The sequence below is a fragment of the Astatotilapia calliptera genome, chromosome 18 (genome assembly GCF_900246225.1).
Source record: "Astatotilapia calliptera chromosome 18, fAstCal1.2, whole genome shotgun sequence".
NCBI classification, from domain to species: Eukaryota; Metazoa; Chordata; class Actinopteri; order Cichliformes; family Cichlidae; genus Astatotilapia; species Astatotilapia calliptera.
In genome coordinates, this window is record NC_039319.1 from 19,495,662 (window position 1) to 19,511,094 (window position 15,433).

At 39.9% G+C, this 15,433-nt stretch overlaps 1 protein-coding gene across 2 annotated transcripts in view; it reads left to right on the forward strand.

Moving 5' to 3' along the window:
• Positions 1–948: 948 nt before the first annotated feature.
• Positions 949–15,433, forward strand: part of gpc5c (glypican 5c) — a 108,359-nt gene continuing 93,874 nt past the window's right edge. For both annotated transcript variants that reach the window (XM_026148956.1, XM_026148957.1), the window contains exons 1-2: positions 949–1,509; positions 10,463–10,624. In XM_026148956.1, coding sequence (XP_026004741.1) covers positions 1,338–1,509; positions 10,463–10,624 — 334 coding nt within the window. In that variant the 5' untranslated portion in view covers positions 949–1,337. The remainder of the gene's footprint in view (positions 1,510–10,462; positions 10,625–15,433) is intronic.

Consider the following 15,433-nt stretch of genomic DNA (forward strand, 5'->3'; position numbering starts at 1 on the left):
GTGAGTGAGCTGTTATTGATGCTCAGAAACCATAGTGACCAAATTCTTTACAGGTGCTCCCATTGAACTGTTTCTGAGGTGTCATAGTCATCACCCCCTGCGCTGCACGCCATTTGCTTTTCTTACATCAAGCTTTGAAGATGGTTTCATTGGGTGACATTTACACTGTGACTATATGCAGTCATCGGAAAAAGTAAGTACATCCCCTCTTTGGTCAAGAAAACAATGGATTCAACTCCCTAAGAAGATTTTCTTTTCAATCATTTGTGCCACAAAAATATTAGCAGATGTAATTATTACAGAAAAGTTTTCAGATTAAAATGAACTCCTTGCAGCTTTACCCTTCTTCATAATTGCTCACTACAGCAGTTGTATGACTTTTTGCACATTTTTACACAACCCTAATCCAATGTGTCTCCTGCCAGGTTTAAATCAGGGAGCTTTTGTCTTTTAGGCCGATGTGTAAACCAATACATGTCCCCACACAGTCGCATGTTAAAATATATGCAATAAAAAAGTAGCTCTAACAAGCCAACACTTCATATTGCATTGTTTTCATTCCATCTAATTTTAATTTGCTATTTATTAATAATCGACATCTTTTGTAACAGTTTTTTTGGAACACTTAATGCCACCACCACATCTACTAAACATTTCGCCAGAAGATGGCGCCAATGTAAATTAAACAAGTAAAGCTCTATCCCAGCGCTCCTTAATGCAGGTAGAATCTACTGGGAGCCAGTTGTGATACTTTCAAATTGAACAGAATGTCTGGTCATCTTTAACCCCACATTCATTTAATTTTCTGTGTGTCTTAAAGATATTATGCTGGTGAGAGGTCCATTTAGCCTAAATATTACCCTAAGTCTAGTGTGCTAGAGCACTGATAGCAAGTGGCATCTTAAATATTTTACTATTAAGGATTTAGAATGTCATAAGGGATAGAGACGCTTCGATCTGCTGTAGCAGTGTTGAAGTGAGTTTAAGTAAGGGCACTTAGCTGAAGTAAAATGCAAGGGAGGGGAAAGTGCGCAAGGCTTTGGAAATAGGCATGCAGGCAGTAGACCAATGCAAAGTGTTAAGCGCGGGACAGAGAGGGTTTAGCCCACACCACTCTTCCTCTGTCCAGGAGAAGACCCCGAATCTCTGCTGTGAGGCGGTCACACTCACCAATAATGTGAAAACCAGACGGAGAAGTTTGTCAGATGTTTAAACTAATCGTCGCTTCATTAGACACACGTACCGTCTTTTTTTCTTCTTCTTCCCAACCTTGTCACACAGTTTACAGTCAGGTTACAGTACGCTATCCACGAGGATACCTGGTGTGAGATGCGGCAATGTCGCGAGGAATATGCCCACGCGTAAACTCTGTCGGATGCTTTTGGATTTTCTCGCTGCTCACGTTTGCGGTGAAAGTGATCGACGTGGACACGTACAGCTGTTATGAAGTGAGGACCGCTTTCCAGCAGGTCGGGCCGCTGAACCGGGTACCGGAGACACCTGTCACAGGTGAGCGAGTGGGTTTGGCACCCATGGCGTGGAGCACTTTGGCTAAAGCGCACTATGTGCGTCTGATAGCTTTCCAGAAGCATTTTAGTCTTAAAACGAGTGAAGTCATAACACTAAAGCAAACGCCATACTTAAAAGGTGTAGATGATGTCATGTTAAATCAGCCCAGGATTTGACTTTAATTTAAAAAATAAATAAATAAAAGTCCTTTAATGAATGGGCTCCTGATATCGATTACATTGCTCTTGCGAATGTGGATCACTGTGAATGGCCTTATAAGAGTTAAAAGTTCACTGAGGTGAAAGAAGATATTGCATCTATCTTGTTTTTACCATATTGGTCATATTAGATGGAGAATTTTGAAATAGTTTCGACCAGAGCATGTGTATATAATAATACGATGGATTGCGTGTCCACTTTCCTAGGATGATTTCTGTTCTAAACAGTGTAACATACCGACAAATCTGACATGATCTTAAAGTGAGTGAAGTCTGTCTGAACATGTTTGTCTGTTCTTTCAAGTCAAATATGTCTGTCATCTTGCATTCTTGCGTTTGTGTTTTCTTTATAAATCATATCTCTCAGCTATTATGTACACATTTAAGCTATTCATATATGTGTGAGTCTTGTCTGATATTAATTGGTCTAATATTATAAAATTTGCAGGTTCACGTGCCATCCAGCTGAGACAGGGTTTGTGAGCTACAACAGATCGAGTGTGACGCAAATAGTATCATATGATGAGGACAGTGAAAATAGTGATTGATTTGAAATCTCCTGGTTTCTTTGCAATTATTAAAGATTGACTCACACAAACTTAGAGCGTTTTATATGAATAATTTCTCTACATAGCTACAGCAGTGCTTGGAAACTGTTTTAAAAGCCTTAAAGGTTTTGGGGTCTGTGCTTTCCTCCTGCACACCGAAAAAGAATAATAGAAAAACAAAAAGAGTTAATTTATGAGGATAAACATCAGTTCAATCTTTTCTTGGAGACGTTTATAAACCAGTTTAGACATTAGTCCTGCTGTGGTAATTTTGCTTTTTTGGTAGTAATACTGTGATATGTTGTCACTATTAAATAAGGATGGTGTCAGTTTTAAGATGGAGCAAATTAGTGGCCAGTGACTATATACAGTCACTGGCCACTATATTAGTTACACTTTGCCTTCACAATGCCTTAATTATGCATAACACAGATTCAGCAAGTTGCTGAAACGTTCCTCAGGGATTTTTAAAATTGGTTTAATGCTGATATGATAGCATCACACAGTTGCGACCCATCCATGATGAGAATTTCCTGTTGTGCCACAGCTCAAAGGTGCTCTAAGGGCTGAGATCTGGTAACTGTGGAGGCCATTTGAGTGCAGTGAACTCACTGGCATGCTCCAGAAACCAGGTTGAGGTGATCTCAGCTTTGTGACATGTTGCATTTTACTATTAGACCCACATCATTACACCAACACCAGCCTAATATAAGGCAGATTTGATTTGACCAATTCTGACAGACTTCTATTTTTTAATTTTGGTGGGCGTGGGTGAATTATAGGCTCAGTTTTCTTTACTTAGCTGGCAGGAGTGGCACCTGGTGTGATCTTCTGCTTCTGTGCTATGCTTTCAGATATGCTCTTCTCTTTATCTTGGTTGTAAACAGTGGTTATTTGAGTTGCCATTGCCTTCCTATCATTTTGAAGAAGTAGGGCCATTCTAATCCAGATAGCTGCCACACACTGGATCCTTTCTCCTTTTCAGACCTTTCTCTGTAAACCCCAGAGATGGTTGTGTGGGAAAATCCCAGTAGATCAGCAATTTCTGAAATACTCACTCCAACCCATCTGGCACCAACAGCCATGCCACGTTCAAGTCACTTAAATCACCTTTCTTTCTCCTTTCTGATGCTCAGTTTGTCTTGACCATGCTTAAATACACAGAGTTGCAGAAGAATGTGGCTGCTAAATGCATATATTTTAATTCAACAAAGCAATCTCCTATGTTTAACAGTCATCAGTATGTCCTTTTCACCCTATTCTACTCTTTTTGTGTGTGTGTGTGTTATGTTATTGGTACTGTTATTATTACTAAAACATTTGATGTATGTCTGCTGCATGAGGCATTTTTATCTTGTCACTGCAAAAATCAGTTACCGGTATGTTATTTGACCAGAGGTGATCATTATTTGGCATTCAATGTCTGTATATTGCTGCAGGCCAGAATGCTCAGTGCAGTAGTCACATGCAGGTTGGTGGCAGCTTAAGTATCAACCAGTTAGAGTCTGCATGCTGTAACTGGGAGAAGTGCAACTGATAGCTGAGTGGTAAACATACCAAGAGGTGCATCCAAACCACTCGATATGTTTGTTTAGTAGGGTGTCACTATTAGCAACAGAGAATATTCCTTTGCAAGCAGTAGTTAGCGCTTAATGACAACGAAAGGACCTTCCAAGCACGTCAGCAGTCTGAGACAAGACTTCTGTCACAAACTTTTGCACGCTCAGCTTCTCAAAGAAGCTACATAAATATCTCATTCTGCCACCTGAGAATAAAAGATGTTACACAGAGCGATGCGATGGTATGAAATGGTCTTTCTTCTTAACTGTAACAGTTTTAATTTTGCAGAATGAGGCAGTTGTAACTCCTTAGTCTGGACCATAAGTTAATAAAACATTGCTTTAGTTTCACTGTTGCATTTTGGGCTTACAGCTTGTTTTTCTTTTCTTTTTTTCTTTGAGTGGGTGTTTTGGGTTAGATGCAGTCTTGTCTTCAAAGTGCTCACCAATGGATGGGGTTGTCAGAGTGTAAGATCTGGTGTATATGTGTGTATGTGTACACAATTATGCTACTCTGCTTCAGTTCTCAGATGAAACGCCAACAAAAGCAACGCTTGAAATTTGAAGTGGCAAGACTTCAGTGCTTTTCACAGTCTGATATTTGCTTTAGGATACAGTGCTGCATTTCATGTGTGGTGAACTGATTTCTCACAAAGTGGCAGGAGTGTGGCAGCCAGAGGTCCGTCCAATTGAATGATCCCGTTTCAGATAGATGTACTTTACAGTAGAGATGTTTTCTGCAGATTTGTTTAGTCTGTATTTCTTGTTTTCAAGGACAGCACAAGTGAATTAAGTTGTGGCGTAAGAAGGACTCATATTCTTTAATTATGAAATTAAAACTGCATTGATGAAGCAATAATTCTGTGTAAAACCCAAGTGAGTAATATAAGATGTAAGGACTGGCTGAATTAATTGAGGAGACTTTAAAAGAACTTTGATGTTTTCAAATTTATATTAACACCAATATGATGTTTCATTACCAAACAATTTGCTTTTTAGACAATATTTATTCCCCTGGCTACAATTTATAGTGTAAGGAGAGACTGTCTCAATGCTGGATTCATCATCAAAGGAACTTTGATAATCAGTGACATGAAGTTGCTTATCCTCTGATTTATGGCCTCTTAGGTGCAGTGGTGGAGAGCCAAACACTCCATACTGTGATTACTACGGCATGCTGATATAACCCTTTTGGAGATAGATCATTTGGAAAGTAGACAGCAAGAAGTGCTGCTCGCAGACACATAACTTGATGAATTGGGTTCCTGGATAAATTCTTTAGATATGATCAAAGTATTTTACAGCTCAGTTAAAACCTTTTAAGCAAGCTATTTGATCAGGATTGTATGCGCACCACACTCACGTTTCCCTCCCATTTTCGTATCGCCACGCTAATTCACTGAGTCATTAACAACTGTTTTAGAGAGAAAGAGAAAGTGTCTTGTGTGTTTAATGCAAAAGGGGTGAGGCCGTGTTAATAGAAAGGCGAACGGGAACTCAGTGTGTTATCACATGTCGCCACATCCTTAACCGTTTACAGTGTTAAAGGCTTTGGCAAGCTCTCAAAGTGCACCACAGTCTTTGATTGGCTCTGGCTATGTTGATTACTTTTTTAACTTGGCTTCTCTTACTGAAGCTGTGCACACATGGAGCACACCTACTCCATACAGACTTTATTGAGCACTAGTCCATTTTCTGTCTGGCAGTTTCTCAACCATTTTTTCCCCCAAGTTGGAATGAAAATCAAACAAATAACAACATAAAAAACCCAAAATCTCCAGTTTCTTAAAACTGAGGATGTAAAATCGTAAAAATAAAATAAAAATCTTGCATGGTCTTTGATCTCTTTACTTAGATACTCCAGCCAGTGCTGTCCAGACTGAAGGTGAGATTACCCTGTCTGAGTAGGTTTTCCCATCTTATTGGATTTCAGTCTGACCCAGTCTTGTGTTTCAGATGATTGTGGTCTACGTTACCCTCCTGGCTCACTTATGTGGTGGGAGAAAATGTGATTTTATGATGTCATTTTATCTACCTCTCAAATATAACCATGTACAGTACTGTGCAAAGTCTCAAGCCACCTCACATTTCTTTATATTTTCCTAGGAAAATGGAAAATAAGTAGAGTGATTTATTAAAACATGTTAGGACATGCATGGAAATATAGTATATAAGGCAACAAGAAAGTTTTTGCAATTGCAACAAGCTTGAATATCAGTATTTAGTATGTATCAACTACTTGATTATGATCAACAGAAAAATAAACAAGCATGCCCATCTGATATTATGCTGCTTCATCAGGTTGCATCTGTTTGCCTGCCAGCCTAACATCTCTCTTTCTGCTCTGTCTGTGCCCTTTAGTGTGGTTTTAGACTCTTTAGACTCTCACTGTAGGCTGTTCCAGATTGGGGTATGGGAAAGTTAAACATTTCATTTGAGTTTCAAAGTAGTCCAAAAATGCAGGTATGTGGCAGAGACCCTTTTGAAATGTGTTTGGGTTCAACATGGCCTATCCAAAGCATCACAAATCTGTATAGAGCAAATATCCTGAAAGTTCAGTGGATCTTTGGATTTCAAAGGGAACTAACTTCCTGAGGCAGGAGAAGGGTAACTGCATTAATTACTCACTTTCTCACTTTCTAACAAAGTTATTCTTGTTCTCAGAAAAATATTAGAAAAAAAAACAGCAGTATCAGGAAACCACAAACCACCTGCTCATTAGTGCATACCAAATCCAAACAACATTTCCATACCATACTGAGGCGATGTGAGCTACCTATGAATAAATTAGTACCAGAGTTGGTGCAACATATCTTCTTCTTCTAAGCATTATACTGTAGAAAACTCAAATGTGATACTTTAGTACTACATAGGCGTGGCATGTGAACAGTGGTAAACAGCAGTAGAGTTTCTTCACTCAGATGTTTTGGCTTGTTCAATGAAGGGTGCTGAGATGTTGCTGAAGGGATCATGGCTAACAAATCAAGACCCCTGAGCCATGTCATTAATGGTAAATTACCCCAGAGGTATTTGTCATCTGAGGACAATTAAGGGGATTAGAAATCAAAGTTGACGTCTAGAGGGGTGTGTTAAAGTTCAGCCAGGCAGAATGAGCAGTATGTAGATTAGGCACTAATTACAGAGCTCAGTATAATGGCCAATTGGATTGCGTGTAGAATCACATAAAAAATACATACCTTCAACTTGTAGACCGTGTACAAAGAAAATCTTGCTGTATTTCTGCACCGCAGTATTCTCTGCATGTTTCTTATATAACATTCTGATTGCCTGGAAAGGCTGGTATGAGAGTTTATCAGTTCTTGTAGATTTTCAAGATATACTAAATATGCAGTTAATCAATGAATTAATTCATTTTTGGGTGGAGTGGAGGTAGTAGAGTGGTGTATAGTTTGGAGAGGCTGGCACTAATAAAAAGACAGGAAGCTAAGCTGGAATGGGCAGAGTGCTTTATTGAAACATGTGCAAACATATGTGGAAATACAGTATATAAGGCAAAAAAAAAAAACCCAGAGTCGCCAGGTAGGAGGTTCATGGAAGTCAAACATGCAGAGGTTGACAGAGGAAGATGATAGGGATAGGGTGAGGTGGAGGCAGATGCGCTGTGAAAGAAGTTTTTCCAGCACCCTTGCAATGTGTTTTTGATGGTACAAAGAAAATCATCAGTACATAAGTATTCATTATTCATTCATTCATTAATAAAAAATGTATTTGTACTTACAAGGGCATAGCAGTTGAAAAGGGATCACTGGTAAGTAATCAAGAATTGGAGTCACTGATTTGCAAAAGTTTGTGTAAGGAATTTAAAAAAGTAGCACTTAATTAGACAGAAACAGCATCATGAAGATGAACAAAGATTGCAAACTCATAACAAGGTTACAAAAAATTAACAATTACATAATGAAGGGTCAGTACTGAGTGACCACCACGATACTTGTGTAAAGCTGCGAGCCGTGGCTGAGATTGCAGAGACAATTGCTGTTTTATATCATAGAGGAAAAGAGAAACAAAATCTGGACACTTACTTATTTCCCAGCAATAAAATAAATAATAAAATAAAACGGCTGTAAATCCTACAAAGTTTTTGCTTGAGTTTGTTAAGCTCAAATTTGGGTTATCTGATTCAAAATGCACTGTGACGACGTAGAGCCAAATGACAAAAAAATTATATATAGATGTGATTTTATGCAGGAATGCCTTAAAGGCAACAGCGTTGACACTGTGCAACATATGAATCCTTCCACCTGAAGGTTTGAGGCATGATTGGGAAACTGCTGTTAAGTCAACATCCTCAAGCACTTTGACAGAGCTGGGTAGTTTGCCAAGTATAATGGGGGAAATTTGCTATTGTTGCTATCAACTGTTGCTTTTTCCGAATGTGTCCTTTTGTTTTTTGACTTTGCAGAAGTTTTCATTCATGTTGTAACTGAGCAGCCTTTTAAGACCCATGCTACATTCAAGTGACTTAATGTTAACCAGTCACGCAGCAATGAAAGACAGAAATAGGATGGGTTTTAAAGATTTGTATGTTGGCTATACTGCAATTACAAAGGCATTATGGTTAAAACATTTTCACAAAGATGAAAATTGATACATACAGTACAATATGTCCTGTATTGTAGACTTCAGTGAGTCGTGGGCCTGCGTTCACAGGTTCCATACTTCTCCTTCATGTAGAAAGCACCAAATAAATATTCAAAAAGATAAAAAAGAACAAATTCAGGAGTTGTTTGCTACGACAGGGGGGGAAAGCAGTGGCATGGGCTGATTGCAGGAAATGGCTCAGTATATTTGGTACACAGTCAGCCTGTCCTGTCTGCTGCGGTGGCTTTAAGAGTCAAAGTTTTCCTGAGTATCACTTACTCCACACAGTTACGCTCAGTGGACGAAGAAGCCAGGCTGAATTCCACTATGAGTCCCTGGATATTACTTTCATATCACAGATAACACGCAAACACAAAAGAGAGAAGGAGCCAGCCAGTGAATTGAGCAGGGTCAGGGACAGAAGCGGAGAGAGGACATGCACCACATATAGGGAAATCTTAGCCTAAAAATGGAGCAAAAACAATACTTTGTCCTTTCAGAAATCTTTAAAGAAAAACTTGATGTATTTTTAATGTCAAATAAGCATAAATTAAGCTTAATTCAAGTATTTCCCAGAGTAATAAATGACACTAAAATTGTTATTGGATGTTTTATTACAGGATCAAACGCTACAAATGTTTGTGAAGCACTTCTAAAACTAACAGTTTGAGCTTTTTTTTGCATGTCATTTGTTCTAGAACTCAACTGTTTGTCCACGCTAAAGAGGTCCGAACTGGGTGGAGATTTTAAAATCTATACAGTGACTGACCTATTTAATCCAAAGTGTATGAAATGAACAAACGAGTTAACTCTAAGCACATGCTTGCTCTGCTTCTTAAAGGTTGTTTACTGTAGTAGTTGCTGGATGGTTCTTAACTTTTTCATTCTCAGAAAGTTCATGACTTTTGTGCAGTGGAGGATGTCAGCTTTAAGTCAATCATTGTTGGAAGATGGGATGTGTATGTTTAAATTACCCCTCTGCAAACAAATAAATGTTAGATCAATTTGGGTCTGTTTACCCAATTTGAGCTTTATATGAGCGTTTTGATTTGATTTGGGCTTTTAAAGTGATTAGAATCTCAATATTAGGCTCCATGTAATAATAGCCAGGGCCAATACAGAAGGGCTGGACTGCTACAGAGATAGAGATAATGAGCTGTAAGGGGCAGGACAGCCAGTTATGACTTCACTCATCTGGCTCTGAGATGGGAACAAATGGAGCCTCACTGGGTAATTAAGAGACACCCAGGCCTCACAAGGATATGCCAGGCAAATGGGGATGAGGGAGGGAGGGAGGAGAAGGGAAAGAGGGATTCAGAATGAAACCCTATTGTGTTTCATGGTGGGATTTGGACAGTGAGGCACTGGTCTTGTGGTCTGCCCTTAGGCCATGCTTTAGGCTCTGGTTACAACACCTGCCTCCAGCCACTCCTGTTCAGCCCTTCCCCCAGTAAAATGAGTTATCATACCAGACTTATACATTATGAAAATGGAAAATGAGCATGTGCATTTGTGCAAATAAATGTGGGAAAGGGCCGTTTCAGTGACATTGTAATTGTATTTATAAAGTATTAAAAGCACTGGTGAGAAGTAGGTAACACTGGTAGAGTACTACTGTACAAATTTCTAGTTGAACTAAACTATGTGCTTGTAATTAAATTGTAATTAAACTGTTCTTTTTTTATTGTATTAGCTGATGAACTGGAGTATTGTGATTAACAGGAGGTTTTTTTATAGATGTGATTCCCCACCGTTGTTGCTTGTATTTGTGTTTGTGCTTGTGTGTAAACCTTTGTGTGTTTGCATTGCACCAGTGTACATCCTGATATGACCGATGTGCTCAGTCACATCAAATTGAGACAACAATATATTTACCAGGAAAATATTATGGCTGGAAACATGGATGATGACTTTCACTTCCTGTCCTCTGGCTCTTCTGTCTGTTAACGTTATAGCTTGTCTAAATTTGGATTGACCAAAAAAAGAGAACAGCAAATAAACTAAACCTGCTTTTTTACTTTCTTAGATGCAGATCTGTTGTTTTGTAAGCACCAAGGCCCATCCTGCTGCACCCGGAAGATGGAGGAGAGCTACCAGTTTGCTGTAAAACGGGAAACTCTCCATAACATTCAGGCCTACACCCATGAGATTAAGCATGTGATCGCTTTCCATGTCGATGCCTTCCAGGGTAAGTTCATATACAATGGGGGTCAAGCTAGGGCTGAATTGACCTGAAACTGTTTTTTATGTATAGTATAATTATTCAGCGTGTTGGTAAGTTGTTATGCTTCACCTACGTATGACATACCTGCAGCACACTGTACCTGCCACTGCATGGGACTGATAGCCCAGAGAGGCTGGCTTCTGCAAAGAATCAAGCTAGAAAACCCAGCGTTTGTTGACCTGTAACTGAACTTTATTTCCTCTACTAGAATCCAGATTAAACAATAAAATAAGCAAATATCTAAGTTTATTTGCTTGTTTCCAGGCAAGAATATTTATTTGTAAGTTTTCACTCAGATTCCCAGGACCTTGGTAACTGGCGTGCAGGCAAGTGTAACTGAGGAAATGGGCATGGTCCCACTTCTTCTCTGGGTTTGGCAGCAACAGAAATATGAAGCAGGATCACTGAGGGTAGACGGGAAAAGAGAGTATGGAGGTCTTTTTCTTAGCCTCTAGTGTTTTGTGGAAGATGGTCTGCTTCAGAACGGTCCAGTCCTGCTCCTGGGACAGTAAAACAATGACTGCAGTCCTTGGAAAAATAAATTATAGTAGTTTTGAAGTAGGGTGTAACAATCCTTGAAAGTAATAGTTCTTTTTGCTTTTGTTCTTTATTTATTTATATAATTTTTGTTTGTGATGCCTCTTTGATATAAAAAATCTTTGCTGTAGATAAAAGCCTATCTTGGAAGTTAAAGGTCTTTGTGCTACACACAACTAAATCAAGCAGTGCACCAGCTTCCCAAGTTTGCCCTCCCTCCTCCACTAATTGCAGTGTCATTTAAATAAAAAAAACAAATCTAAAACAGACCAGGTTTTTCCTCCAGTACAATGCCACTCGGTAGGAAACATGCCTCGGATGTTTTAGTGCTACAGGAATTTTAGTACCATGCAATTAGTTTTATATGGCCACAAACTGCTTTGATGCAGCATTGGCCAGATTTTTGATACAAAGGAAGCAAGAAACACTGCTGGTCTTGGTGTCTAATATGAAATAATGGAGTAATAACGGGTAAGGGAACGGTCCTGTACATCGATGCCATGGAAATTACTGCTCACGTTTAACTCATGTATGTCATCTGGAAAGTGTATACTCATCCCCATAATGTTTCTTGAACTAAAATGAAAGCTATGTGAAATTCCACTGCTTGAACACAAAGCATTTTTATAAGTGTTTAAACGTTTCTAGAGATAAGCTCCTCTTACAGCATGCTCATAAACCAATTAAGTGAAATAGCTGTGTTTGTCCTTTTCAGGGTTATTATTATTCCTCCCTCCTTACCTCATGTCTGAGCCTTCCTCGTGAATGAAGATCAGGTGTTCAACATATCCTGAAAAGGCCAAGATGGAAAATAACAATGGAATAACAATAGAAACTGGATGGTGCCGAAAATGATGATGTCACTAGGCTTTAATTTTCAAGGCCTTCTAAGGACAGTCTCTGAGCTGTCTGAGAGCCTGTAGTGGAATGTGAAGTAGCCGGTGCCTCATATACTGAAGTAACAAGAATATGAATTTGTCTGATAACATTGGTGCTGTTATTTAAACTCTAAATGATAGGAAATTGTCTGTGGATCACCTTTTCCTCCTATTTCTTTTTGTTTGCTCTCAGCTTATATTCAGGTGTGTGCAGCAAATCTCACGACGGGTGCAGTGTCTGAGTGTTTTTTTACACTGTTGTTCATATTATTTGAACTCAAAGCTCTCATGCTGATTGGTAAGGTTAGCCAAAAGGATATGCACACTGGAAGTTACATGGGGGTGTGTGAGGAGTGTGTCTGCATGTATATGTGCTTTCGTTGGACATCGTTTGTTTTGACAGCCTTAAATTTCCTACTGTGCTTTGTCTTATGTGGGAGTTGCCATGTCATGAGTATGACCCCCTAAATGCAGACCACATGTGCGCTTGTGTTCCTGTAATAATGTGAATAAACAGGTTTGCCTGCTAGCTTCAAAATCTTGAAAATATACAATTAACCTTAGCTATAGTCCTTCCACCTCATCATACCAGTAAAACCCACAGCCCTAAAACCCACAGCCAGGTTATTAATTTTCAGGCATCAGCCCCTCTCTTCCTTATCATTCATTCTTCCTAACATTAAACCTCCCACAGGATCCTCACAGATACACCTAGGTCAGCTCACTACTCTCCCTCTCTCAACCATAGCACAAACAGTCATAGTCTAATCCATGTCATAGCTGATAAGGAATGGTCATTGGGCACTGATGGTTGGTAGGTGTGAACCACAGAGCCCGCTCTAAGCTCGGTCAGCTTAAAATTGCCATCAAGGGCTTTCGGCTGTCACCCTGCCATAGCCAATCAGATCTGGCGTGATCTCGCTTGGAAACTTTTCTGTGGCCTAATGTTTTCTTGCTTGTTGTAAAAGGATTCTTACTAGGATTTTAGTAGATTCTTGTTCAGGGAACTCTTGTTTGCAAGCTGTTGAAAAGGAAAATGAATTTCATGTGTTTGTTTGTCTGTGTGTGTGGTGTCTGCGTGTGTGTGAGAGTGTGAACGACAGGTGGGAATGATGAGCAAGAGAGTAGGTATCTGGGTATATAGTCACGAGGCTGGGATGGCAGATGTCAGGAAAATGCTGACACTTTTGATCACTAGTGACACCGATATGAGAGGGGGGGGCCTGACTCACAGCTAAAGGCCATTAATGTTTGTGTAATATAGAAATTTTGAACATGTGTATATTACATGTGCAGGATATTGTGTGTCTGTGTGTGAGCATATACATATGCACCAAAGACATGTAAGCATGTACAATATTTACCACCTTCACTAGACACTGTGGCCACCTTGAGGCTCAAGTTGTCCTCACAAGACTTGACAAATACTTTTTCAGAGAAATGTACTCTCTTGGCTTAAATATCATACAAAGTGAGTGCACTACATTTGAAACTTTGCAGTACGTGCCCTTTGAGGACAAGGAGTTAATTTGAGAAAGAGTGACAGGGACTGAAAACCACGCCATATAAAGAACGATTACTTTTCTCACTGAGGTGGCATAATTAGCTGATCCTTGTTTCATCATCCAGGAACTCTCCAGACGCCTGGCAGGCTATGCGTGTGCTTCTGTGTGCGTGTGTGTGCGCGTGTATTTCAGCACATGAATTTCAGACCCAATGTGATCGAAAACCACAATCGAAGACTTGAAGATACTTGAAGGCCTCGGCTTTTAAAGGCATAATGCAGAATAAGAAGACGAACTAATGGGGGGAATAGATAATGGGAATGCACAATAATAAGTGAGTCACTGTGAGATTGTTTGTCTTCCCAGGTGGCTTAGTTCTGCCTACAGTAATTGTCCCCCTGCCTTTTGGGAATTTACAGCTCTTCTAATTGCCTTTTTAGACAGTAGTTTCCATGTTAGTTGCTCTTTGCACTCACAACCCCATGCCTCTCATTTCCTCTCTCTCAGCACTGACAGGCAAACAAGAATACCTAGCCTGAAGCGTTTTAGTTTAATTAAAAAGTTTGCTTAATGCTTTCTTTATTTTAACTGTCAGAATCATCCTGGGTGGCCCACACAACGCAGCCTTTGTTGAGCCAACAGGTTCATTTATTGCATGTATTTGATTTGATTTATTGCTTTTGCATATGATTGGAAGAGTGAGTCACTTGACTGCTACATCCTGTTTTCAAGCATCGTTTATCCATCAGATTCAGGTCCCTCTATCTTTATTGCAATCTCTGGATTTGTCTGCAATGTCTTTCACTAATTTTATCCCGTCCTCTCTCACATCATCATTTTTGTTCTCTCACTTCACGTCTGCGTGTATATTTCTCTGCAGATGTTTTAAACGACAGGGTTATTGCTCTAGAGGCTGACGTTTGGACACAGAATGACATTGCTCGGCGCTATGAGCTCATGCTCAAATTAGGGAGGATATCCGGAATCGGTCCCTACATGTCTCATTTAGTCTACAGGGTGGAGGGAGACTGTGTTTATAGACTTAACATTGGAGCAAATGCACTGTGTCTTTCGAAGTGCGTGTGTACTAAGCGTGTTTCTATTGCAATGCCTTTCTAGTCTCCTGAGTAAACATGACACATGAGGACAGGATGCAAGAAGGATGCTTTCAGAGTTTGGAGAACTCGGCCTCACTGGGGAAAAGTGGGAAATAACAAAAGGAAAAGAGGGAGGAGCAAGGGAGAAGCTCAACGTGCCATAAAGTCTTGAAGTTGGGCTCAAATCTGTCCTAATTACCTCTGCTTTTCATTTGCCCTTCTCACCTCATGAATGTGTGAGAACCCAGAGAGCAGGGACTGGGGCCTTGAAAGTGAGCAGAGAGAAATAAGATGAAGGGAGGGCTTGTTGCTAAAGGAAGGAGCACAGTGAAGTGTGCACAGGTGTGTTTGAATGTGCTTCTGTCAGGTGTCTACCTGTGGGAGAATGCATGCTTTTAATGCATATGTATACCTTTAAAACCACTGAGTGAACAGGCTTTTTCTCTGTAGAGTCACTACGTGCTGCTACCCTCTTGACAACTTTCCTTTTTTATCGTCCCGGGTGTCTCTCTCTCCTTCTCTCTCGCTTTCTGTGAACCGTGCTTTGTCAGCATTGGTTGCTTAACAAGAGCATGCTGGGCCCAAGTGGGCAGCGTGCCAGTATCTTGAACTTGCTGGCTGGCATGTGTGCTGCAGAGCGCTCTCATGTCTTAAAGATAACATGGCTGCCAACAGTGCACTCTGCAAAATAGAACCATAACCATAAACACATCTCTGTTCTCCGCTGTCATATTTAATCCAAAAGTCTTCTTTTGT